We start from the raw sequence: 26,336 nt of genomic DNA on the forward strand, positions 1-26,336 counted from the left end.
TGGACCCCCCCCCCCCCTCCTATAGTGATAGGAGTCCTGAATATTACTGAGACGTGCAAATGATCTAACACATAACTCATTTGCGTAATCTGCTGAGCCCAGGGTTGCCTACGTCGAGACATGGTACCTTGCGCCTTTACCAAAGGTCAAACAGTTACAGGGCCGGATCCCACGACATCATTTACATTCAGGGCCTTTAGCAGACTCTTTTATCCAAAGCGACTCACAATAAGTACATTTGTCATAAGAAGTGCAACAATATATCGCTGTCGGTACAGTAAGGATGTTCATAGAACCAAGTGTAAGTGCAACAATCGCTAGGCTAACCCATTCCCCGTGTTACAGCCATGATAGCAGCTACTGCAGTTGCTACACAGTTAGGTACTATAATACAATACAACGCAACACAGAGGCCCGGCCTGCTGGAACACGCAGAACATCACCAAGATATCATCATCGTCATCGTACCACCAGATGGGGCAGACCGCTCTCAGTCCAAGCTGTGGACACACAGCTCCTACCAGAGGAGGAGCCCCTGATGAACACACACACACTCCCTCCATCGGTGGACCACTGGAGCGGCTCACCAGACTAGGGTTGAATCTCCCGGTGCAGATAGCTACACCCCCTGTAGCCGCTTGCCAGACGCTGCTTTCTACCTGACTTGAAGAAACGGTAACCTCAACTGAAGCCTCATCCTTGAAAAGATCACGGCAAGTGAACGGGAAATATACCCCTGCCACTTTGTTTCAAAGGTCCCATGGCAGGAACATTTCACTTTATGAGGTTTCTCACGTTAATATGAGTTCCTCTAGCCTGCCTATGGTCCCCCAGCGGCTAGGAACGGCGCTCGGTGTAAAACGAGCTCTAGGTATCCTGCTCTGCCTTTGAGAAATGAAGACTCAGACGCTCCGATTACGAACTTGGCCCCATATGTCGTCATAAGGGGCCAAGTTACCTCCCTTTTCTCTGCCTCGCCCGCCCAGAGAATTTGGCCCGCCAATGAGACAATGAGCTACGACCATGCGAGCACCACGTGTGTGTGTGTGTGTGTGTGTGTGTGTGTGTGTGTGTGTGTGTGTGTGTGTGTGTGTGTGTGTGTGTGTGTGTGTGTGTGTGTGTGTGTGTGTGTGTGTGTGTGTGTGTGTGTGTGTGTGTGTGTGTGTGTGTGTACGTACACACACTGTAACGCTTGTTCACAGAAGAAACGCTTGTACACATAACCAAGAAGTGATGTACACTTCTTTTTTATTTGGATAACCGTTCTGCTGTTGGTGTTATGGTGCATAACACGTCGGGTTCTCTGACGTCTCTGGTATTTCCACAAAGAGACACGTAGTGGGGGTTATCTCAGCCATGGTTGAGAAGGAATTGACGGAAAAGAACTTTGGCTTTGACTCACTGAAGCACATGAACCGCGACAAGGAGGAGAAAGGGATTGTTGTAGGCGATTGTCTACTGCCGGAGACAATCGCCTACAACAATCCCTTTCTCCTCCATGTCGCGGTTCAGTCTACTTCAGATTGTTGTGGCAGTGGATATAGATATCTATGTATCGTATGATATTATTTACATATAGAGCTCCAGGACTCACGGAGTGTTCTAGAATATTTACAGAACACGGCTAAAGGCTGTGTGCGCCTCGCCATTGCGGTACATCCACTGTAAACAGAGCGCATGGTACCGTGGCTGCAAGCGGCTCAGGGCCACACCACCCCCCCTCCTCCTGGACCCGCCTCTAATAAACGGCACGTTTGTGGACAGCTCGTTGTGGGACTGGCTCGTGGTGGCTGTAATTCTGCACCACGGCTGAATTTCGTGAACGTCTGATAGTACTGTATTAGGGGCCCACTTACAGTTATATAAAAGCATTCATAAAGTAGCATTCCATGGGAACTTTAATGTATAGGAAGAGTTTATTTGCGTCAACGAAGGTACTACAATAAATATTTGTTGTTCACGTCGGGGGTCCCATCAGGAATCTGGTGCTTAAATTAATACACTTTCATTAACGTTGTGTGTGCTAAGAGTTACATGAGCAGCACTGCTGACCGGGTTTCCACTGTTGGCCGCTGGCCATGGCCTTGCAGTAATACTTGTGTATAAAGGGTGTTCCGTTACATCTCTGTTTCCCCTGTGTAATTCAGTCTTTTATGTTTATTGATGGTCCTGTGATGCCATCTACTGGCGAACTTTGGTATTGTTATGAAATACGTTCTGATATGTAGCCTACTGTATGCCTTGGACTCCATTACACTACATTCACTTGATCGGAAAGCATGGTGCTCGCACTCCTTAACAATGATATGTTAAGATGATTTGATGTATAATGAGATTAAGGAAACTTTGTAAACAAATTAAATGGATGGATATTCTTACGTTAGCAAGCTAACTTAGTAGCTAAACTAATTTTACAGCATTCTGTTATTCTCGTAGCCTACTGAAATGTTGTACTTTCATTTCTTAGTTTTACCCTACTTCTCCTCACCATAAAGAGTGAACTGCAACTTTTCGTCTGCGTGGTTTGATGGAGAGGAGTTTATACTATCTGTCGACCCTGGCAAGGCGCTGGGGGTAGAGGGCAGAACAAAGGGTTCTTTAAGGGCGTATTCACACCTGCCTTGTTTGGTTCGAACCAAACCAAAACAATCGCTGGTGCGGACCTTTTGGGCTGGTGAGAATACAAACCATCGAACTCTGGGGCGGACCAACCAGCCGGTCCGAGACCCAGCCGGAGAGGTGGTCTCGGTTCGCTTCCAAACGAACCCTGGTGCTGATTACTCAATGAGCAACAGGTGTGTCCCTCACCAAGCCCCAGAGTCCAATCAGACTCAGCAGGTGAGGCTGCTTCAACCAGCCGTCCTCCACACACACTCCCACGCTGACATGTGCCGAACAATATTTGACTAAACAAATCAACATATGTTTACCGTTGCAGTTTGAACACACATCATTTTGATGCGTAACAATGATAAACACAATCCTGGATGAGCTAGAAAGGAGAGGAGAGATAGGAGAGAGGAGGAAGAGAAGAGAGAGGAAGGAGAGAGGAGAAACTAAGAGGAGAGGATGGAGAGGAGAGCTGACAAGACAAAGTCAAGATACTCACAAATATCGGGGGAATCTTTACGTATAGTCACTGTGAGTTTTGTATCTGTGTGTTACACTTGTTGGGTTACGTAAGGTGGACATTAAAATTCATTTACTGGCTCATCAGCTACAAACGTGTGCAGTTATTATGGGATTTTAATCTTTCCTTGAATCCCATCATGTGTAAAAGGGTTTTTATGCTACGTAGTTGTTTTTGTTTTATCCCAATGATAAAGTACCTATTCTATTGAATACACATTTTACTGAGATTGAACCTAATCCTCTGAGAATGCACCTATTCCACTGAATACATACTGAACTGAGAACGTACCTATTCAACTGAATATATATTGAACTGGGAATGTACCTATTCCACTGAATATATATTGTCCTGATAATGTACCTATTCCACTGAATACATGCTGAGAATGTACCTATTCCACTGAATACTGAGTTTGTACCTATTCCACTGAATACATACTGAGAATGTACCTACTCCACTGAATACATATTGTACTGATAATGTACATATTCTACTGAATACATTTTTTACTGATAATGTACCTTTTTCTACTGAATACATATTGTACTGAGAATGTACCTATTCCACTGAATATATATTGAACTGGGAATGTACCTATTCCACTGAATATATATTGTACTGATAATGTACCTATTCCACTGAATACATGCTGAGAATGTACCTTTTCTACTGAATACATATTGTACTGAGAATGTACCTATTCCACTGAATACATATTGTACTGAGAATGTAACTATTCCACAGAAGATGTCCTCATTCTACTTTTAGTACATTTTTATTGAAATCTCAAAAGTTTACAAACATTGTATTGTGTTGGCAAACATGATTAAAAAAACAAACAAATATTACTATTTGGTGAAATCAACTAATGATGTCATCAAAACATTTCCTTTTTCATCAATTAAAAATATAAAAAAACATTCAGATAAAAGACAGTAGTGTAGCCTTATAGGTTATAATGGGTTATATTTTTTATAGTACAGTGTTAGTGGCTTAATGAATTACTCCTTAGATGACAGTGAAAAGTAAGATATGAATACAGTTCTCTCAGACCTCAAATAGTAGAGATTCTAATTCAGGAAACAACATTAGTTGTTTTGGATGTTTGATTATTTTATCACCAAACAAAGGTCCTAGTCCGTTTGATTGACAGGTGAGATGATGAGGGGGGCAGAGTTGTTACCTTCATAATCACAGGGACCTGGGGCGAGGAATGGATAGAGAGGCTCACTGAAGGCACAGCCAGTAGCAGAGTAGAGATGAACCCTGGCTTCCACATCATAGAAGGAGACCAGACACTCATCATAATCAACAAACACCCCCACCTTCTGGAGCTCAGCTCTCAGAGGGAGATGGACAGAAGGGTTATCACTAAATACCAACACATCCTGGTAGTAGAGAAGAGTCCAGCAACCCGTCTCAGGGGTCCGATCTGTCAGACCTTTTCTGTTGATGGACTCTCTGACCACTCCTAACCACCATACAGTCTTGTCTTTAACCTGGACCTCAAAGTAAAATCTCCCTGAGGAGAAGCTCTGCCTCGTGAGAACGCATGTATAGTCTGTAAATCTCTTAGGGTTGTCTGGGAGTCTCTTCCCTACACCTCCATCATCTACTTGTTTCCCATCCTCAGACAGGGTGAGCCTGGGATTAGCTGTATCAGGATCCAGAGTCACATCTACTTCATACTGCTGGACCCTCTTCAGTTCAGCGTCACGCAGCTTCTTCATCTCCATGTTCAGTGTCTCCTCCAGCTGATCCAGGGATCTCCTCAAGGTCCCTACGTATGACGGAGGACGGACCTCCACCGTGGTCCAGTCCCTGGGGGGTGTACGATCCTTCAGGGATCTGAAGGCCTGGAGGAAGTGGAGGTGGTCTTTAGTCTGTGAGAGCTGCTTCACCTCTGAGCTTCTATTGGTCAGATCTTCTATTTCCTGCTCCAGCTCTTTGATGAGGTCTTCAGCTTGTTTCTCTGTGGATTTCAGTTTCTCTTTCACCATTTGGTTGAGATCATCCTGGCACTTTTCAATGCAGCGCATCAGAGCAGTGAGGACCTGCACACCATCAGCTATCTCTCTGTCTGCGTCTGCTTTGCTGCGTTTAACTGTGTCTTTAATCTCCTGAATATTTTTTTTTCTCTCCTGGATCAACTGCTTAACTTCAGCCTCTATCTTCCCCAGCTGGGCCGTCTTCACTTCATATTCCTCCTTTAGAGGTATAACAGGATGGGACTTGTGGTCTGTCTCTGTGCAGAACTGACACACACACATCTGTTCAGTCTGGCAGAAGAGCTCCAGAAGTCGGTCGTGTTTCTTACACATCCTGTCGTCCAGACGGTCCATAGGCTCGACCAGCCGATGTTTCTTCAGGCCTGCGACTCTATGGTGTGGCTCCAGGTGGGGTTGGCAGTAAGAGATAAGACAAACTAGGCAGGACTTCACGGCCTTCAGCTGGGTCCCAGTACAGACGTCACAGGGAACTTCTGCTGGTTCAACACAAGGCTGCTCTTTTACTCGTCGGGACGTTCCAAACCAATACATCATCTCTGAAATTAGGATATTGACCCGTAAATCAGGTCTTGTGTTTAAAAGCTCGTTGCAAACGGGACACTTGTACTTGACTTGTTCATCCCAGAACTTAGTAATACAGGTTCTGCAGAAGTTGTGTCCACATGGTGTGGAAACTGGGCTGCTGAACACATCCAGACAGATGGAACATGAAAAGTTCTCTTCAGACCAGGAGGTGTTAGCAGAGGCCATTCCTAGACACAGACAACGAGGTTTATGTATTGAGCAATCCCATTATAATTTTTTGAATTCCATAACGGCAGTAGTGTTTTTAACATCTCTCAAAGTTGTTCTTCTTTACTCACCTTGATGTAGTTTCTGTCCGTCAGCGTATTTCAAAATGCGTTTTATTTTTCTCCTGACCGAGAGAACTGCTTCCACGTCGGGTGCTTTGGTTGATCTGAACCTTAAGTTTCGTTTCCTCTACCTGACGTCCTCTCCCCTCCTCTCCTAACCCCTGGCTCCTCCCCTAACCCCTGGCTCCTCCCACACGACACATGGCTGCACTGCGTTCATGCACTTTGCTAACTCCCTGAACAGGTTCTTCAACCGGTTTGACACCCAGGACTACACCGCCTCCTGTGAAGGCGCTGGTAGAACCCCAGCACCCACCCTTCACTCAGGAGGGTGTACAGCCACAGCTGGCCAGGTGCAAAATTGGCAAGGCCCCGGGGCCGGATGGCATCCCGGCAAGGGTGCATCCAAGATAATCACCCTCCCCCAGCCTGTCAGAGGCAAATGAGCTTGCTATAGCACGCCTGGCACGTGCAATAGTCGGTGTCCCTGACCATTCCCTTAGCCAATTCTTCAAATTACTCCCATCTTTCCACAGATATAGGGTAATGAACTGGAGAAAAGCCCAAAAAAAAAAGTTTAGTCCCCTCAGCTATCATAGCAGTGAACAAAAATATGTAGATTTTTCATCACTGTATATGGTTCATGTCATGTTTATTTCTGTCTACATGTTTTTCTGTGGAATTTGTGGGAAGAGGGTTTATCTGTTGTATATGTGGGGAAATAATTTATTTGATATCTGTGTGCTACAGTGTTGCTACACTGTGTTCTGTCTCTTCAAATGTATGCTGCCCTGAAACCAACTTGACTTTACTGTGTGAGAACAATTATCCCCTTGGGGACAAAAAAGAACCTGACTTACTAAATGACTACCTGTGTTGGCCTCTTCAAATGCGTTGATGTGTGTTCTCTTCTTTCTGGAGTTAAAAGAGAGCCGGTGCAAAACAAGCCATGTCCTGCTAACCGGTCAAACATCCCCATCTAGTGGCCGCTTGGCGCAACTGGTCCTCACTCTCTCAACACACTTGTCTGCATTCTGCAATCGCCGTCCCCTACTTCAGCCGCCCGGTGCCAGTTCTTCGTTTACTACACCTCAGTCAGTATCGGTCCTACCAGCGTTAAACTAAATCCAGTCCGTTTTCCCTGTCCTCCAGTAACCCTTTTCCCTCTTCTGAAGTTCTCCGTCCGTCACCCTGTTTACCCGTTGCCGAATCCTCGCCTGCCTGACTACACGCCTACCGCCGAGCCCCTGCCTGTCTCACTGCCCGTCTGTTACTGAACCCTCGCCTGCCTGACCACCGCTTGCCTAGCCCCGGCTTGTCGTTACCCCTTGTTCCAATAAACCCCATTTCCTTTCCACCCCGTCTCTGCCTCCCTGTCAAGCGTTTGGGTCCTCTCGTCCTGTCCCCATAACAACAACAAGAGACATTGTGGTGATAGTGGCGACTTGCGACTGGAACTTGGATTCATCGGTGTTGATGCTTCCCCAAATACTTTCAACCCTGATCCGATTATCAACAAACACAGACAGAGAGCCAAAAGCTGTTTATTGGCGCTACGCGGCTGTAGGAACTCTCTCCGATGCGCAAGCACACAATCACATGAAAGAGGAAGGAGTTAATGAATAACTAATTGTCTCGTCAGTTGACGAGGTTTAAACCCCGCCCGGATTCAGTTTCTTCTTCTTCTTGGGGTTTTACGGCGGTTGGCAATCCACAACTTGGTGCATTACCGCCCTCTTCTGATCCAGTTAATGAATCAAAACAAAAATATCCAAACACTCACTCCTTCACATCTTCTTTCTACTCTATATCCTATCATATAACCCTGTCTCTCTCAAAAAGCCAAACAATACTTTTATACAATTCCTCTTCACTAATCTTAAAATATTTTCCAAAGTATACTCCTGCATACCCAATTCTCTCAATTGATTTTTCATACTTTCCCTCCATCCCATAACCACTACAGTTCATTAAAACATGTTCCACTGTCTCCTCTACCTGGCACCCCTCACATAATCCAGTGGGGTGTTTTCCTATCAAATTCATTGTTTTATTTAGTGCACTGTGCCCCAACCTTAACCTTATCAAAATTTGTTCATCCTTCCTCTGACCACTACACCTTATTTTAACATTAACACTTTTTTTAATATTATATAAATATCTCCCTTTCTCCTCACTGTCCCATTTGTCTTGCCACATTTTGTTAACTTTTCCCCATATCAGGCTTTTAACTTCTGCCTTACTTAAACTGATATTCATTTCTACTTTTTCCTTCTCCAATGCCTTCTTCGCCATCTTATCGGCTTTCTCATTTCCCTTCACCCCTACATGAGCTGGAACCCATAAAAAATGTATTTGCCTCCCCTGCTGAACGATTCTCGTAATCGACTGTAGAACTTCATATAACAAACCTTGGCGACTACTTGAGTAAAACGACCGCATACTTGCCAAAACTGATGCTGAATCTGTACAGATCACAATTTTTTCCACTGTACTTGATTCCACCCATTTTAAAGCGACCAGCACCCCCAACATCTCCACTGTATACACGCTTAAATTATCTGATGTTCTTCTATTAAACTCTAATCTTTTTGATGGAACAGCTACTCCAAACCCTGTCACTCCTGTTTCAGGTTGTTTGGCCCCATCTGTAAAAACATGAACATACTCACTGTACTCTATAAGAAGATGTATATTAAAAACACTAGCCAGGTCTATCTGTCCTCTCTCTCTCTTCTTTATATCCAACACACACCAGTCCACCTCTGGCCACACCATCCTCCATGGCGGCATTATTGGATATACCACTGCTGGACTAAGCTTCAATTCACCCACACCAAACTCTTTCGCTATATCATTCCCCACCCGACCAAAAGGATTCCTCTCACACTTCCCATAAACCCAGCACTCTTTCAACACTCCTTTTGTGGGGTGAGACTCACTGTGCCCTCGCCGATTAGCCCAATAGTTCCCCATCAATTGTTTCCTTCTCAACTCCAGTGGCATGTCCCCCATGTCTACCTGCAGGGCAGGCACTGGTGATGATTTAAAGCCCCGCTGCATACCCTTAATGCCTTAGCCTGGATCACGTCCACTGGTGATGGTTTAAAGCCCCACTGCATACCCTTAATGCCTTAGCCTGGATCACGTCCAGCTGTCTCAAGAGAGACACTGCGGCTGACCCATACACTATACACCCATCATCAAACACAGATCTAATCATAGCTACATATATGGTCTTTAAAGCTGAACAGCTCGCTCCCCAATCCCTACCAGTCAAACATCTCATCACATTCATTACCTTTTTGCATTTATCCTCTATCTTCCTAATATGGTCTGCCCAGGTTACCCTAGAATCAAAAATAACTCCCAAATATTTAAATGATCCAACTCTTTCCCATACATCCTCAATTTCATCCCATCCTCAATTATTTTCCTTGTGAAAAATACGGTTTGAGTTTTCTCTACTGAAAATCTGCACCCCAGTCAAATCCCCACTCTGTCACCCCATCAACTGCAGACTGGACTTTACTAATAAAATGCATCACATTTCTTCCCCTTTTCCACAAAGCCCCATCGTCTGCAAACAGGGAACTTCCTATATCCTCTGGAACCTTTGAAAAAACATCATTTATCATGATTATAAACAATAAAGGACTAATTACACTTCCTTGGGGAGTGCCATTCCCCACCAGATACTTATTTGACATTTCAGATCCAATCCGGACTTGTATTTTCCTGTCAAACAAAAAATTCTTTATCCAGTTAAAAACCCTTCCACCTACTCCCATCTTGTACAACTTAATTCACAAACCTTCCTTCCACATCATGTCATATGCTTTTTCAATATCAAAAAACACTACCACCACTGACTCTGTGTTTGCCTGTGCTTTCCGTATCTCATCTTCAAGCCTTACCACTGCATCCATTGTGTGTCTCCCTTTTCTGAAACCACTTTGACCACTTTGTCAACAACCCTTTCTTCTCAAGCTCATACGTTAACCTTTCTGTCACCAATCTCTCCATTATTTTACATGTTCGACGTTAACGCTATTGGCCTATAACTAGAAGGTGTACCTGGATCTTTCCCTGGTTTCCTATCTGAATCACCACCGCTTCCTTCCATACACTTGGTAACTTTCCCTCCACCCATACTCTATTATATAGTTCTAACAATTTTACCATTCCTCTTTCTCCCAGATGTTTGAACGTTACATAGCTCACCTGATCTCCCCCTGGAGCTGAGGGCTCAGCTTTTTTAATTGCTCTCACAAGCTCTGCCATTGTAACTCCATCATCTATTTTCTCTAGTATCTACTCTCCTAACTAGCACATCAGGATAATTACTCAAAGTAACTTCTCTTCTCCTTCTCCCTTCCACTGTCAACTGATCAACACTATGCACCTCAGCAAAAGGTTTGGCCATCAAATCAGCCTTATCTTTATCACATATTGCAGTTTGCTCCTCTAAGGTAATCACTGGGTACTCCCACTCTCTTCTATCTCCTCCCATCTTCCTCATCATTCCCCACACTTCTCCTACCGGTGTAGTTCTTCCTATCTTACCACTAAACTGTCTCCAGCTTACCCTCTGTGTTCTCTTTGTACCTCTCTTTACCAGGGCCTGTGCCCTCTGATACTCCAGACTTTGTATTATGCTCTTTTAACTTTCTTAAATGCTTTGTTTCGGGCTTTAACTGCCTTGGAACCCTCCTCTGTCCACCAAGGAACTAACTTCCTATCCCTTCTGTTTTTACTTCTTGGAATGGATTTACTTGCTGCAGCAATAATTGCTGATGTAACACTGTTATTTACTGTATCTATATCTCCACTAGTATCAACTGAAACCATTACTTCTTCTCTTACCAACTTAAATGTACCCCATTCTGCTTTACTATACACCCATTTCTGACTTCCATTTCCAACATTCACTTCTCCTCTTCCTCCTACTGAACAAAGTAACACATAGTGGTCACTACCTAAAGATTTACCTGTCAAAACCTCCCAGTTACTGATCTCTGCCAAACTTACTGACACCAACGTCAGATCCAACACGGACTCATTACTTGTTCTTATATCCATCCTTGTCCCCCTCCCATCATTCAAACAAACAAGATTCTTGTCCTCCATTAACTCTTCAATCCCTTTTCCATTCGTGTCTGTGTGATTCCCTCCCCACATTGTGTTATGAGCATTGAAGTCTGCACACCATATTATCCTGTGTCTTTCTATACCTTTAATCCTAACTATCTTATCATTCTCTAACCTTTGACATGGATTATAGTAATTAACACCAACAGACTCCTCTCCCCCTCCCATACCTCCACCACTCTGCACTCTTGTTCCGTTCCTATTTCTAATACCCTGTATGATATACCTCGCTTAATAAATGTTACACACCCTCCACCAGCCCCTTCACCTTCACTCCTGTCTCTCCTTATACCTACATATCCATAAATAACTAAATCTAACACTGGTTTCAAAAACGTTTCTTGAATGCGTATTACTTGTGGTTTTCCTTTCATTTCTCTTAAAACATATTTAACCTCCCGGCCATTAGCCACCCAGCTCCTAGCGTTCCACTGTAGGGTTCTCACCATGGTTATGATGTCTTCTCACCGGCTCCTGACTACTCTGTGTATTTATCTCGGCTACCAAAGCCTCCCATTTGAACCCTTCCATCCCCAAATAATCCTTGGCTGCCTTAGCCATCGTCTGTATGCTCGTTGTCTTTGATGCGGAGTCTCTAGTGGAGTTCATCACTGCTGCCACAAACATCCCCACCTGCTTCTCATCTCCCCACACTTTGTTCCATCGTGCTGCTCTCCCACCGACTCCCTTGTCACTTCCCTTCCGCCCCCCAGGCTGCTACCATTCCCTGACTCTTAGCACCTTGCCTCTGTTTTACCACTTTCACTGCCTCTGCATAGGTCCCTTAGTCCAACACTTTAACCTTCTGAACTGCAACTTCCTCTTTCATTATTTCACAGCCTCCAAAGTGACGACATGTTCACCCCCACAACTACAACACTTTAACTTGGCCCCCTCACACTTCCCATACTCATGATCCCCTGAGCATTTCGCACACCCCCTCTTTTCCTTACAAATTTTAGCGATGTGCCAAAATCTTTGACACTGAAAGCACCTCATTGTGGTGTGACCACGCCCTAAACGGCTGGTTTAACCTGTGAGCACTGATTACTCAATGAGCAACAGGTGTGTCCCTCACCAAGCCCCAGAGTCCAATCAGACTCAGCAGGTGAGGCTGCTTCAACCGGCCGTCCTCCACACACACTCCCACGCTGACATGTGCTGAACAATATTTGACTAAACAAATCTAAATATGCTTACCGTTGCAGTTTGAACACACATCATTTTAATGCGTAACAATGATAAACACAATCCTGGATGAGCTAGAAAGGAGAGGAGAGATAGGAGAGAGGAGGAAGAGAAGAGAGAGGAAGGAGAGAGGAGAAACTAAGAGGAGAGGATGGAGAGGGGAGCTGACAAGACAAAGTCACGGTACTCACACACATTGGGGGAATCTTTACACATAGTCACTGTGAGCTTTGTATCGGTGTGTTGCACTTGTTGGGTTATGTAGGGTGGACATTAAAAGTAATTTACTGGCTCATCAGCTACAAACGTGTGCAGTTATTATGGGATTTTAATCTTTCCTTGAATCCCATCATGTGTAAAAGGGTTTTTAAGCAACGTAGTTGTTTTTGTTTTATCCCAATGATAAAGTACCTATTCTATTGAATACACATTTTACTGAGATTGTACCTATTCCTCTGAGAAGGTACCTATTCCACTGAATACATATTGTACTGAGAATGTTTCCAATCAACTGAATACATAATGTACTGAGGATGTACCTATTCTACTGAAAATGTACCTATTCCACTGAGTACATACTGTGAATGTACCTATTCCACGGAGCACATACTGAGAATGTACCTATTCCACTGAACACATATTAAACTGAGTTTGTATCTATTCCACTGAATACATACTGAGAATGTACCTAATACATTTTGTACTGATAATGTACCTATTCCGCTGAATATATATTGTACTGAGAATGTACCTATTCCACTGAATACATATTGTACTGAGAATGTACCTATTCCACTGAATATATATTGTACTGAGAATGTACCTATTCCACTGAATACATATTGTACTGATAATGTACCTATTCAAATGAATACATATTGTACTGATAATGTACCTATTCAAATGAATACATATTGTTCTGATAATGTATCTATTCTACTGAATACAGATTATACTAAGAATGTACCTATTCCACTGAATACATATTGTACTGAGAACATACCTATTCCACTGAATACATATTGTACTGAGAATATACCTATTCCACTGAATACATATTGTACTGAGAATGTACCTATTCCACTGAATATATATCGTACTGATAATGTAACTATTCCACAGAAGATGTCTCCATTCTATTTTTAGCCCATTTTTATTCAAATCTCAAGTTTACAAACATTGTATTGTGTTGTCAAACATGATTAAAAAAATAAACAAATACTATTATTTGGTGAAATCAACTAATGATAATGTTTTCAAAATCAATGTTTCACCTTATCTAATACATTTATTTTTTCATCAATTAAAAATATAAAAAAACATTCCAATAAAAGACATTGAACATTATAGTGTAGTCTTATAGGTTATAATGGGTTATATATATATTTTTATAGTAAACAGTTTTAATGGCTTAATGAATTATTCATTGTTAAATGACAGTGAAAAGTAAGATATGAATACAGTTTGATTATTTTATTACCAAACAAAAATCCTAGTCTGTTTGATTGACAGGTAAGATGATGAGGGGGGCGTAGTTGTTACCTACATAAACAGGGGGACCTGGGCTGAGGAATGGATAGAGAGGCTCACTGAAGGTGCAGCCAGTAGCAGAGTAGAGATGAACCCTGGCTTCCACATCATAGAAGGAGAGCAGACCCTCATCATAATCAACAAACACCCCCACCTTCTGGAGCCCAGGTCTCAGAGGGAGACGGACACAAGGGTCATCTTTAAATGCAAACTCATCCTTGCTGTAGAGAAGAGTCCAGTAACCCGTCTCAGGGGTCCCGCTGGACCCACCTTTTCTGTCAATGGACTCTCTGACCACTCCTAACCACCAATAAGTCTTGTCTTTAACCTGGACCTCAAAGTAAAATCTCCCTGAGGAGAATCTCTGCCTCGTGAGAACCCCTCCCCACCCTGTAAATCTCTTAGGGTTGTCTGGGAGTCTCTTCTCTACACCTCCATCATGTACCTGTTTCCCATCCTCAGACAGGATGAACTTGGGATGAGCTGTATCAGGATCCAGAGTCACATCTACTTCATACTGCTGGACCCTCTTCAGTTCAGCATCATGCAGCTTCTTCATCACCATGTTCAGTGTCTCCTGCAGCTGATCCATGGATCTCCTCAAGGTCCCTACGTATGACGGAGGACGGACCTCCACCGTGGTCCAGTCCCTGGTGGGTGGAGGATCCTTCAGGGATCTGAAGGTCTGGAGGAAGTGGAGGTGGTCTTCAGTGTGTGAGAGCTGCTTCACCTCTGAGCTTCTATTGGTCAGATCTTCTATTTCCTGCTCCAGCTCTTTGATGAGGTCTTCAGCTTGTTTCTCTGTGGATTTCAGTTTCTCTTTCACCATTTGGTTGAGATCATCCTGGCACTTTTCAATGCGGCGCTTCAGAGCAGTGAGGACCTGCACACCATCGGCTATCTCTCTGTCTGCGTCTGCTTTAAAGCGTTTAACTGTGTCTTTAATATCCTGAATATTTTTTTGTCTCTCCTGGATCAACTGCTTAACTTCAGCCTCTATCTTCCCCAGCTGGGCCGTCTTCACTTCATATTCCTCCTTTAGAGGAATAACAGGATGTGACTTGTGGTCTGTCTCTGTGCAGAACTGACACACACACACCTGTTCAGTCTGGCAGAAGAGCTCCAGAAGTCTGTCGTGTTTCTTACACATCCTGTCGTCCAGACGGTCCATAGGCTCGACCAGCCGATGTTTCTTCAGGCCTGCGACTCTATGGTGTGGCTCCAGGTGGGTTTGGCAGTAAGAGGTAAGACACACTAGGCAGGACTTCACGGCCTTCAGCTGGGTCCCAGTACAGACGTCACAGGGAACTTCTCCTGGTTCAACACAAGGCTGCTCTTTTACTCGTAGCGAAGTTCCAATCCGATCAACCATCTCTGAAATTAGGATATTGACCCGTAAATCAGGTCTTGTGTTGAAAAGCTCGTTGCAAACGGGACATTTGTACTTGACTTGTTCATCCCAGAACTTAGTAATACAGGTTCTGCAGAAGTTGTGTCCACATGGTGTGGAAACTGGGCTGCTGAACACATCCAGACAGATGGAACATGAAAAGTTCTCTTCAGACCAGGAAGTGTTAGCAGAGGCCATTCCTAGACACAGACAACAAGGTTTATGTATTGAGCAATACCATTATTCTTGTCATTCCATTATGGGAAGAGAGGTTTTAACTTCCCTCAAAGTTGTTCTTCTTTACTGACCTTGATGCTGTTTCAGTCCGTCAGCGTGTTTCAAAATGCGTTTTATTTTTCTCCTGAACGAGCGCACTGTCCCAGGTCGGTTGCTTCGGTTGATCTCCACCTTCAGTTTCGTTTCGTCAGCATGACGTCCTCTCCCCTCCTCCCCAAACCCCAGGCTCCTCCCCTAACCCCTGGCTCCTCCCCTAACCCCTGGCTCCTCCCCTAACCCCTGGCTCCGCCCCCACGACACTTGGCTGCAATGCATTCATGCGCTGCGTTGGCCTCTTCAAATGCGTTGATGTGTGTTCTCTTCTTTCTCTTCTTTCTGGAGTTAAGCGACCCGGGTTTCCGGGGCTTCCCCGAATACATTCTATCCAACCCCGATACAATTTTCAACAAACACAGACAGAGAGCAAAAAGCTGATTATTGGCGCTACGCTGCTGTAGGAACTCTCCCTGATGTGCACCCGCACGGCCGCACAATCACATGAAAGAAGAAGAAGGAGTTAATGAATAACTAATTGTCTCGTCCAAAGTAACGTTCTAACAGTTGACGAGGTTTAAACCCCGGATTAAGTTTCTTTTTTCCCGCTAATGATTGATCAGGTGTCGCGTCACTCATCAGTCAGCTGTCAATCACCTTGTCACTCACATGACCACGAGGACACCAGCTCAGCCAATCAGACTCCCTCTCCCGGACACAGAAACAATAACAAAACGTAGCAATGGTGTCGCCATCAAATAAAATAACAATGCAGTATAAAAAGTCATAAATGCAGGCTGTCATACATGATATGTATCACATTATGGGGCATGATTATCTTTGTGTCATGTTGTGTGTCGGTAGTCTGTAACCTGAAGCATATGGGGTTAGAACAGAGAAGGCATACCTATCCATGTTCTGAATCTTCTTCTGCTGGACCGAATACGTCTTGAAAGGTAACCAGTGAAAGCTGAGGAGGAGTCGGGGTCCAGACCGGGACCGGGACCGGGACCGGGACCGGGACCGGGTCCTGGGAGGGGAGCAGCGCTTATTATTATGGGATGTGAGGAGATGAAAGCCCAGCACATCACAGACTGAAGGCCTGAGACAGAGATGCAGACGGACGCCGTGGCGCGCTACACGGAGGAGGAGGAGGAGGAGGAGGAGGAGGGGGAGGAAGAGGAGGAGGAGGAGGAGGAGGAGGAGGAGGAGGAGACGGGCCGAGGATTTCTACTCCACCACCACCGTCATCCCCACGCCGGGCCTGCAGAGACCCCGCATCACCATCGTGCCGCGGCCCCCCTCCGGCCCCCCGGGGCCCAGGGCCGCCGGGGACCTGAGCTGCAAGTCCCCGGTCACCATAACGACCGTCTCCAGGGCCTCGTCCCCGGACCGGAGCCCCGGCGCCCGCTCCCCGGTCTCCGTCCTCTCCGTCAGCAGGAAGTCCAACATCACCACCACCGAGGACAACCGGATCCACATCCACCTGGGCCCCGCCGGGCCGCGCCCGGGGGAGGGGCCCGGGGGGGCGGGGCTGAGCGTCCGGACGCTGGGCGTGGCCGAGGGGAGGGAGACCTCCACGGGGACGGTCCTCCGGTCCCCTCGCCAGGCCGGCGCCACGGCGACGGGGAAGATGACGAGCAGCATCACCATCACGCCCATCACCTCGGCAACCTGCCGGCCCACGCAGCCGCCGGTGAGTACCCCCCGTGACCTGTGACCCCCGCTGCGTGACCTGTGACCCCCGCTGTGTGACCTCTGACCCCCGCTGGGTGACCTGTGACCCCCGCTGGGTGACCTGTGACCCCCGCTGGGTGACCTCTGACCCCCGCTGGGTGACCTGTGACCCCCGCTGGGTGACCTGTGACCCCCGCTGGGTGACCTGTGACCCCCGCTGGGTGACCTGTGACCCCCGCTGGGTGACCTGTGACCCCCGCTGGGTGACCTGTGACCCCCGCTGGGCGACCTGTGACCCCCGCTTGGTTCCCTCTGGTCTCTGATTGGACGGTTCCTCTCCCGGTTGGTAGAGAGGCTCAAGCGCGACTGGGTACCGTTTTTGTTTCTTAGAGCACATTCATCTGAACTGTTTACTGGCAGATGGGTCTGAAGGGTTTCTGATGGTATGAAGGGGCGTGTGTTCCCTATAGAGCAGCTGACCTCTTCCCACTACTCATGTTGACATGTGTTCATGCATGACGTTCAATTCTAGTCCATTTTATTCTTATAGCCCTTCATCCCAGGTACAGCCTCAGAGAGCTGAACAGGCCGTGTGTTTATGAACCGTATTGAACGGCCGTTGAGTCCTCGCTGTAGATCAGATGAATGAGTGACTGTCACTCGCTCCCCTGACAGAGCTTCACTGGGCACACCGTTACGTCATTTACATTTAGGACCTTTAGCAGACGCTTTCATCCGGAGCGACTTACAATAAGTGTTTTCGTCATAAGAAAGTAAAACAATAAATCTCAGTCGGTACGATAAGGATGTTCATAATACCATGTGCCAATCACCAACAATCACTAGGTTAACCCGTTCCCCGTGTTCAACAGAGATAGCTAGGATAAGCTGCTGCATAACTAAGTACTATAGCTCAATACAACACACAATAAGTGCGTACATTAAGTGCCAGGATGTACAACATACAACAAGTCGGAGGGGAGGGGCTTGAGACCTCTCTGCACAGCCAGCCCTGCTGGGCGGAGTCTAGGAGTTCACCTGCAGAGTCCAGGTGACCTCTGACCAGGAGAGTCTTGGGTCTTGTTCAGCCGGTGAGGGACTCTCCTGTCCTCAAATCGGTCAGTGGTCGTCTGAACGCGGTCCTGAGTGGTGAACAGGCCCCGCCCCCAGGCCCTCCCCCTGACCACACCGCCAGTCACCCTCCTGACCGTCGGTCGGTGTCGTGTGTTCGATCCCCAGGCCGGCGCCACGTCCCGGATCCCGATGTCCAGGGGCCTGAAGACCTCTGCCAAGGCGGGCGCGGCCGTCGCCACGGTAACAAGGATGGAGTCGCGCTCCGAGGGTCAGCTGATGAAGATCGAGCTGAGGAGGTCGGCCGGGTGTGGCCCCGCCTCCTCGTCGGGCGGGAAGAGCTGAGCATCTCCGTGGCGACAGCGTCTGGTCACGCGGACGACAAGATGTCCGCCGGACCCCTCGGCCTAGTGGGCGGGGCTTAGAGCCAACCGCATTTAGTGGAATAAAAACCAGGTTATTTTATGGATATTATTGTTGAATGATGATTTTTATCGATGTTATTTTAATTAGCAGGCGAAGCTGTCGACTCATTTGCATGGTTTAAGAGGACTCAAAGCACTGGTTATTCTGAACTACACGTGCCTTGACTGTAATGCCTTCTCGTTGGGGACGGCCAGCTAGAGTAAATTTTAATATAACTCACATTTATACCATGTGTTTATTTATCCGCTGCTTCCCGAGGATTCTAATCACTGAATGATCGTGTATGGAGAGTGTGATGTACACTCTCTCATGTTTCTGTCCATAATAAACAATATTTATCTCTACAGTAACACTTTCTAGGCATTACTTGGAATTCCTCGATTTTAGAAAACCTCAATAAAAGATAAAGTATAGTATTCTGCAAGATTAACAATTTCTGCCATTTATTGAGAAGAGGCAACCGTCACAACAGTCGTCCAATAAGTAATCTCTTTCAGTTTTCTAATTTTTGCTAAATATTTAATAATCACAGCTCTGCATGCACATATGCATATCTTTAATTCTACATTTTGGGCTTGCCATGGCAATTAAATGTTTCTCATTCCAAAGCCCCTTTGGAGGGGGAGAGAGAGAGAGAGAGAGAGAGAGAGAGAGAGAGAGAGAGAGAGAGAGAGAGAGAGAGAGAGAGAGAGAGAGAGAGAGAGAGAGAGAGAGAGAGAGAGAGAGAGAGAGAGAGAGAGAGAGAGAGAGAGAGAGAGAGAGAGAGAGGCCTACTCTACCTAACAGGAGGTTCAGAAGGCCGTTATAATCTGCCCTTAAACTGGAAGTCATATATATGTGTGGGTGAATAGATGTACGACAATTCAAAACACATATGTAGAAAAATGTAAAGTTATATATCTCTATATTTTTGTTATAAAGACTGAAATAAACCAGTCGAGGGAGTGAATGGGAGTACGCCTCCGGCTTTTTCAGGTATTTTCTTTTGTAAAGTTTGCATCGTTTGAAGAACTACAGTACCCCCTGGCGGTTAAAGTGGGACACACACACACACACACACACACACACACACACACACACACACACACACACACACACACACACACACACACACACACACACACACACACACACACACACACACACACACACACACACACACACGATGATTCCATTGATCCCACAATGCCCAACAGGTGTGCAGCCCCCCCCCCCCCCCCCCCAGCCCCAGAGTCCACTCAGTCTGACTCGGGCCAGGTGAGGCTGCTGAGACCAGCCACCAGCAGAACACACTCCCACAATATTATACTGAGAATGTACCTATTCCACTGAGTACACATTGTACTGAGAATGTACCTATTCCACTGAGTACACATTGTACTGAGAATGTACCTATTCCACTGAGTACACATTGTACTGAGAATGTATATATTCTACTGAATACATATTGTACTGAGAATGTACCTATTCCACTGAGTACACATTGTACTGAGAATGTATATATTGTACTGAATACATATTGTACTGAGAATGTACCTATTCCACTGAGTACCCATTGTACTGAGAGTGTACCTATTCCACTGAATATATATATGTCCCCATTCTACTTTTAGTACGTTTTTATTCAAATCTCAAAAGTTTACAAACATTGTATTGTGTTGTCGAACATGATTCAAAAAATAATAAACAAATATTACTGTTTGGTTAAATCAACTTATGATAATGTAATCAATATCAATGTTTCACCTTATCTAAAAATTTTTTTTTTCATTAATTAAAAATATAAAAAAACATTCAGATAAAAGACATTGAACATTATAGTGTAGCCTTATAGGTTATAATGGGTTATATTTTTTATAGTACAGTATTAGTGGCTTAATGAATTAGTCCTTAAATGACAGTGAAGAGGAAGATTTGAATACAATTCTCACAGATCTCACATAGTAGAGATTCTAATTCAGGAAACAACATTAGTTGTTCGGGTCGTTTGATTATTTTATTACCAAACAAAGGTCCTAGTCTGTTTGATTGACAGGTGAGATGATGAGGGGGGGGGAGTTGTTACCTTGATAAACAGGGGGACCTGGATGGAGGAATGGATAGAGAGGCTCACTGAAGGTGCAGCCAGTAGCAGAGTAGAGATGAACCCTGGCTTCCACATCATAGAAGGAGACCAGACCCTCATCATAATCAACAAACACCCCCACCTTCTGGAGCCCAGCTCTCAGAGGGACACAGACAGTAGGGTTATCAACAAATACCAACACATCCTGGTTGTAGAGAAGAGTCCAGTAACCCGTCTCAGGGGTCAACTCTGTCCGACCTTTTCTGTTGATGGACTCTCTGGCCACTCCTAACCACCATAGAGGCTTGTCTTTAACCTGGACCTCAAAGTAAAATCTCCCTGAGGAGAAGCTCTGCCTCGTGAGAACAAATACATACTGTGTAAATCTCTTAGGGTTGTCTCGGAGTCTCTTCTTAATCTTTACACCTCCATTATGTACTCGTTTCCCATCCACAGACACGGTAAGCCAGGGATTAGCTGTATCAGGATCCAGAGTCACATCTACTTCATACTGCTGGACCCTCTTCAATTCAGGATCACCAGACTTCTTCATCTCCATGTTCAGTGTCTCCTCCAGCTGATCCAGGGATCTCCTCAAGGTCCCTACGTATGACGGAGGACGGACCTCCACCGTGGTCCAGTCCCTGGGGGGTGGAGGATCCTTCAGGGATCTGAAGGTCTGGAGGAAGTGGAGGTGGTCTTCAGTGTGTGAGAGCTGCTTCACCTCTGAGCTTCTATTGGTCAGATCTTCTATTTCCTGCTCCAGCTCTTTGATGAGGTCTGCAGCTTGTTTCTCTGTGGATTTCAGTTTCTCTTTAACCATTTGGTTGAGATCATCCTGCCACTTTTCAATGCGGCGCATCAGAGCAGTGAGGACCTGCACACCATCAGCTATCTCTCTGTCTGCGTCTACTTTGATGCGTTTAACTGTGTCTTTAATCTCCTGAATATTTTTTTGTCTCTCCTGGATCAACTGCTTAACTTCAGCCTCTATCTTCCCCAGCTGGGCCGTCTTCTCTTCATATTCCTCCTTTAGAGGTATAACAGGATGTGACTTGTGGTCCGTCTCTGTGCACAACAGACACACACACACCTGTTCAGTCTGGCAGAAGAGCTCCAGAAGTCGGTCGTGTTTCTTACACATCCTGTCGTCCAGACGGTCCATAGGCTCGACCAGCCGATGTTTCTTCAGGCCTGCGACTCTATGGTGTGGCTCCAGGTGGGTTTGGCAGCAAGAGATAAGACACACTAGGCAGGACTTGACGGCCTTCAGCTGGGTCCCAGTACAGACGTCACAGGGAACTTCTGCTCGTTCAACCCAAGGCTGCTCTTTTACTCGTAGGGACGTTCCAAACCGGTCAACCATCTCTGAAAAGAGGACATTGACCCGTAAATCAGGTCTTGTGTTGAAAAGCTCGTTGCAAACGGGACATTTGTACTTGACTTGTTCATCCCAGAACTTAGTAATACAGGTTCTGCAGAAGTTGTGTCCACACGGTGTGGAAACTGGGCTGCTGAACACATCCAGACAGATGGAACATGAAGAGTTCTCTTCAGACCAGGAAGTGTTAGCAGAGGCCATTCCTAGACACAGACGACAAGGTTTATGTATTGAGCAATCCCATTATTCTTGTCATTCCATAATGGGAAGAGAGGTTTTAACTTTTCTGAACGTTGTGCTGTTTTACTCACCTTGTCGTTGTTCCTTTCTGCCAGACAATCTTTTCCGAAATGGATCTTATTTTTCTCCTGAACAAGAATACTGCTTCCACGTCAGGTGGGTTTGGTTTCTCTGAACGTTTTGTTTCCTCAACATGTCGTCCTCTCCTTCCGCCCCTAACACCTGGCTCCTCCCCCAACTCCTGGCTCCGCCCCCACGGTCAAAGTTCATTGACATACCGTTTCAACTTTCCCACTGTGACCTCGCCTGAATTCATGCATTGCGTGAGGTTCTTCAAATGCCTTGATGTATGTTCTCCTCTTCTGTGTTGACCTAAAAGAGACCCTGAGGAACACGTCATACATTGTGTTGATTTAGTGGTGAATTGCGACTGTGACTCATCGGTGTTGATCTATATGGGTTCCCTGGGCTTCCCCGAATACTTTTTATCCAACCCCGATCAAATTAAACTGAAACACACAGAGAGCAAAGTGTGTGTGTGTGTGTGTTAGCAGAGGCCATTCCTAGACACAGACAACAAGGTTTATGTATTGAGCAATACCATTATCGTTGTCATTCCATAATGGGAAGACAGGTTTTAACTTCCCTCAAAGTTGTTCTTCTATACTGACCTTGATGCTGTTTCTGTCCGTCAGCGTGTTTCAAAATGCCTTTTATTTTTCTCCTGATCGAGCGCACTGTCCCAGGTCGGTTGCTTCGGTTGATCTGAACCTTCAGTTTCGTTTCGTCAACATGACGTCCTCTCCCCCATAGATATATATAGATACATATATCTATGCTCTCCCCTCCTCCCCTAACCCTTGGCTCCTCCCCTAACCCCTGGCTCCGCCCCCAAGACACTTGGCTCAGGCTGCAATGCATTCATGCGCTGCTTTGGCCTATTCAAATGCGTTGATGTGTGTTCTCTTCTTTCTCTTCTTTCTGGAGTTAAGTGGCCCGGGTTTCCGGGGCTTTCCGGGGCTTTCCCGAATACTTTCTATCCAACCCCGATACAATTTTCAAAAAACACAGACAAATAGCAAAAAGCTGTTTATTGGCGCTACGCTGCTGTACGCTGCTGTGATTGTGCACGCGCACAATCACATGAAAGAAGGAGTTAATGAATAACTAATAGTCTCGTCCAAAGTAACATTCTGACAGTTAACGAGGTTTAAACCCCGGATTCAGTTTATTTTTTCCCGCTAATGATTGATCAGGTGTCGCATCACTCATCAGTCAGCTGTCAATCACCTTGTCACTCACATGACCACGAGGACGCCAGCTCAGCCAATCAGACTCCCTCTCCCGGACACAGAAACAATAACAAAACGTACCAATGGTGTCGCCATCAAATAAAATAACAGTGCAGTATAAAAAGTCATAAATGCAGGCTACTTCATGATATGTATCACATTATGGGGCATGATTATCTTTGTATCATGTTGTGTGTCGGTAGTCTGTAACCTGAAGCATATGGGGTTAGAACAGAGAAGGCATACCCATCCATGTTCTGAATCTTCTTCTGCTGGACCGAATACTTCTTGAAAGGTAACCAGTGAAAGCTGAGGAGGAGTCGGGGTCCAGACCGGGACCGGGACCGGGACCGGGTCCTGGGAGGGGAGCAGCGCTTATTATTATGGGATGTGAGGAGATGAAAGCCCAGCACATCACAGACTGAAGGCCTGAGACAGATGCAGACGGACGCCGTGGCGCGCTACACGGAGGAGGGGGAGGAGGAGGGGGAAGAGGGGGAGGAGGGGGAGGAGGAGGGGGAAGAGGGGGAGGAGGAGGAGGAGGAGGAGGACCAGAAGCCTTCCTTCTGGTCTCTGAGTGGACGGTTCCTCTCTCGGTTGGTAGAGAGGCTCAAGCGCGACTGGGTACCGTTTTTGTTTCTTAGAGCACATTCATCTGAACTGTTTACTGGCAGATGGGTCTGAAAGGTTTCTGATGGTATGAAGGGGCGTGTGTTCCCTATAGAGCAGCTGACCTCTTCCCACTACTCATGTTGACATGTGTTCATGCATGACGTTCAATTATAGTCCATTTTATTCTTATAGCCCTTCATCCCAGGTACAGCCTCAGAGTGCTGAACAGGCCGTGTGTTTATGAACCGTATTGAACGGCCGTTGAGTCCTCGCTGTAGATCAGATGAATGAGTGACTGCCGCTCGCTCCCCTGACAGAGCTTCACTGGGCACACCGTTACGTCATTTACATTTAGGACCTTTAGCAGACGCTTTTATTCAAAGTGACTAAGAATAAGTACATTTGTGATAAGAAGGTGAATCTCTGTCGGTACTATAAGGATGTTCATAATACCAAGAGCCAATCACCAACAATCACTAGGTTAACCCGTTCCCCGTACTCAACAGAGATAGCTAGGATAAGCTGCTACATAACTAAGTACTATAGCTCAATACAACACACAATAAGTGCGTACATTAAGGGCCAGGATGTACAACATACAACAAGTCGGAGGGGAGGGGCTTGAGGCCTCTCTGCACAGCCAGCCCTGCTGGGCGGAGCCTGGGAGTTCACCTGCAGAGTCCAGGTGACCTCTGACCAGGTGAGTGGTGAACAGGCCCCGCCCCCAGGCCCTCCCCCTGACCACACCGCCCGTCACCCTCCTGACCGTCGGTCGGTGTCGTGTGTTCGATCCCCAGCCCGGCGCCGCATCCCGGATCCCGATGTCCAGGGGGCTGAAGACCTCCGCCAAGGCGGGCGCGGCCGTCGCCACGGTAACCAGGATGGAGTCGCGCTCCGAGGGTCAGCTGATGAAGATCGAGCTGAGGAGGTCGGCCGGGTGTGGCCCCGCCTCCTCGTCGGGCGGGAAGAGCTGAGCGTCTCCATGGCGACAGCGTCTGGTCACGCGGACGACAAGATGGCCGCCGGACCCCTCGGCCTAGTGGGCGGGTCACGCGGACGACAAGATGGCCGCCGGACCCCTCGGCCTAGTGGGCGGGGCTTAGAGCCCACCGCATTTAGTGGAAAAAAAACCAGGTTATTTTATGGATATTATTGTTGAATGATGATTTTTATCAATGTTATTTTATTTAGCAGGCGAAGCTGTCGACTCATTTGCATGGTTTAAGAGGACCCAAAGCACTGGTTATTCTGAACTACACGTGCCTTGAATGTAATGCCTTCTCGTTGGGGACGGTCAGCTAGAGTATATTTTAATATAACTCACATTTATACCGTGTGTTTATTTATCTGCTGCTTCCCGAGGATTCTAATCACTGAATGATCGTGTGTGGAGAGACTGATGTACACTCTCATGTTTCCGTCCATAATAAACAATATTTATCTCTACAGTAACACTTTCTAGGCATTACTTGGAATTATTCGATTTTAGAACACCTCAATGAAAGATAACGTAAAGTAGTATTAACATTTTCTGCCATTTATTGATATGAGCCCACCGTCACAACAGTCGTCCAATAAGTAATCTCTTTCCGTTTACTCATTTTTTCAAAACATTTAATAATCACAGCTATATCTTTAATTCTGCATTTTGGGCTTGCCATGGCAATGAAATATTTCCATTCCAAAGCCCCTAGAGAGAGAGAGAGAAAGAGAGAGAGAGAAAGAGAAAGAGAAAGAGAAAGAGAAAGAGAAAGAGAGAGAGAGAGAGAGAGAGAGAGAGAGAGAGAGAGAGAGAGAGAGAGAGAGAGAGGTGCTTTAGCACTGGATGACTAATACCAAAAAGGTCACGAAGAGTGCTCACCAATCAAGGGCTCGAAGCCGCCGACAGGACAGCCGTCGCCACAGGATGAGGAGCAGCGACATGTAGTATCGGGCAAACGTACATGATGAGGACCATGTAGCCGTGGAGCAAATGTCCTGAAGTGGAACCCCCTTCAAGGCAGCCCATGAAGTAGCCATACTCCTGGTAGAGTGGCACTTAACGGCC

The 26,336-nt window shown here is 46.1% G+C and overlaps 4 protein-coding genes across 5 annotated transcripts; 1 reads left to right on the top strand and 3 right to left on the bottom strand.

Moving 5' to 3' along the window:
• Positions 1 to 3,954: 3,954 nt before the first annotated feature.
• Positions 3,955 to 6,126, bottom strand: LOC130374087 (E3 ubiquitin-protein ligase TRIM39-like). The gene is made up of 2 exons (XM_056580662.1): positions 6,006 to 6,126; positions 3,955 to 5,894 (listed from the first exon to the last, which is right to left on the bottom strand). Exon 2 carries the CDS (start codon positions 5,890 to 5,892, stop codon positions 4,267 to 4,269), a length of 1,626 nt encoding a protein of 541 aa, XP_056436637.1. The 5' UTR covers positions 5,893 to 5,894; positions 6,006 to 6,126; the 3' UTR covers positions 3,955 to 4,266.
• A 7,239-nt stretch (positions 6,127 to 13,365) lies between these two features.
• Positions 13,366 to 15,652, bottom strand: LOC130374085 (E3 ubiquitin-protein ligase TRIM39-like). The gene is made up of 2 exons (XM_056580660.1): positions 15,564 to 15,652; positions 13,366 to 15,455 (listed from the first exon to the last, which is right to left on the bottom strand). Exon 2 carries the CDS (start codon positions 15,451 to 15,453, stop codon positions 13,828 to 13,830), a length of 1,626 nt encoding a protein of 541 aa, XP_056436635.1. The 5' UTR covers positions 15,454 to 15,455; positions 15,564 to 15,652; the 3' UTR covers positions 13,366 to 13,827.
• A 754-nt stretch (positions 15,653 to 16,406) lies between these two features.
• On the top strand, positions 16,407 to 19,266 carry LOC130374831 (filamin-A-interacting protein 1-like). Its single transcript, XM_056581808.1, has 3 exons — positions 16,407 to 16,411; positions 16,738 to 17,221; positions 18,442 to 19,266. The coding sequence occupies exons 1-3, from the start codon at positions 16,407 to 16,409 to the stop codon at positions 18,616 to 18,618; spliced, it is 666 nt and encodes a 221-aa protein (XP_056437783.1). The 3' UTR covers positions 18,619 to 19,266.
• Positions 19,267 to 20,173: 907 nt separating this feature from the next.
• Positions 20,174 to 23,150, bottom strand: LOC130374084 (E3 ubiquitin-protein ligase TRIM39-like). 2 transcript variants are annotated; one of them, XM_056580658.1, is made up of 3 exons: positions 23,057 to 23,150; positions 22,457 to 22,769; positions 20,174 to 22,348 (listed from the first exon to the last, which is right to left on the bottom strand). In XM_056580658.1, the coding sequence occupies exon 3, from the start codon at positions 22,344 to 22,346 to the stop codon at positions 20,715 to 20,717; it is 1,632 nt and encodes a 543-aa protein (XP_056436633.1). In that variant the 5' UTR covers positions 22,347 to 22,348; positions 22,457 to 22,769; positions 23,057 to 23,150; the 3' UTR covers positions 20,174 to 20,714. The 2 variants fall into 2 exon arrangements, with proteins under 2 accessions (XP_056436633.1, XP_056436634.1); XM_056580659.1 differs by having other exon boundaries at positions 20,174 to 22,769.
• Between the last annotated feature and the right edge of the window lie 3,186 nt (positions 23,151 to 26,336).

The sequence above is a fragment of the Gadus chalcogrammus genome, chromosome 21, assembly GCF_026213295.1.
Source record: "Gadus chalcogrammus isolate NIFS_2021 chromosome 21, NIFS_Gcha_1.0, whole genome shotgun sequence".
In the NCBI taxonomy this organism is placed as follows: Eukaryota; Metazoa; Chordata; class Actinopteri; order Gadiformes; family Gadidae; genus Gadus; species Gadus chalcogrammus.

Bases quoted from the DNA above. Each gene is read 5' to 3' on its own strand.
- LOC130374087 (XM_056580662.1), bottom strand. From the start codon at position 5,892: ATGGCCTCTGCTAACACCTCCTGGTCTGAAGAGAACTTTTCATGTTCC.
- LOC130374831 (XM_056581808.1), top strand. The intron at 17,222-18,441 runs GTGAGTACCCCC...TTCGATCCCCAG, and splicing joins GCCGGCCCACGCAGCCGCCG to GCCGGCGCCACGTCCCGGAT.
- LOC130374085 (XM_056580660.1), bottom strand. From the start codon at position 15,453: ATGGCCTCTGCTAACACTTCCTGGTCTGAAGAGAACTTTTCATGTTCC.
- LOC130374084 (XM_056580658.1), bottom strand. From the start codon at position 22,346: ATGGCCTCTGCTAACACTTCCTGGTCTGAAGAGAACTCTTCATGTTCC.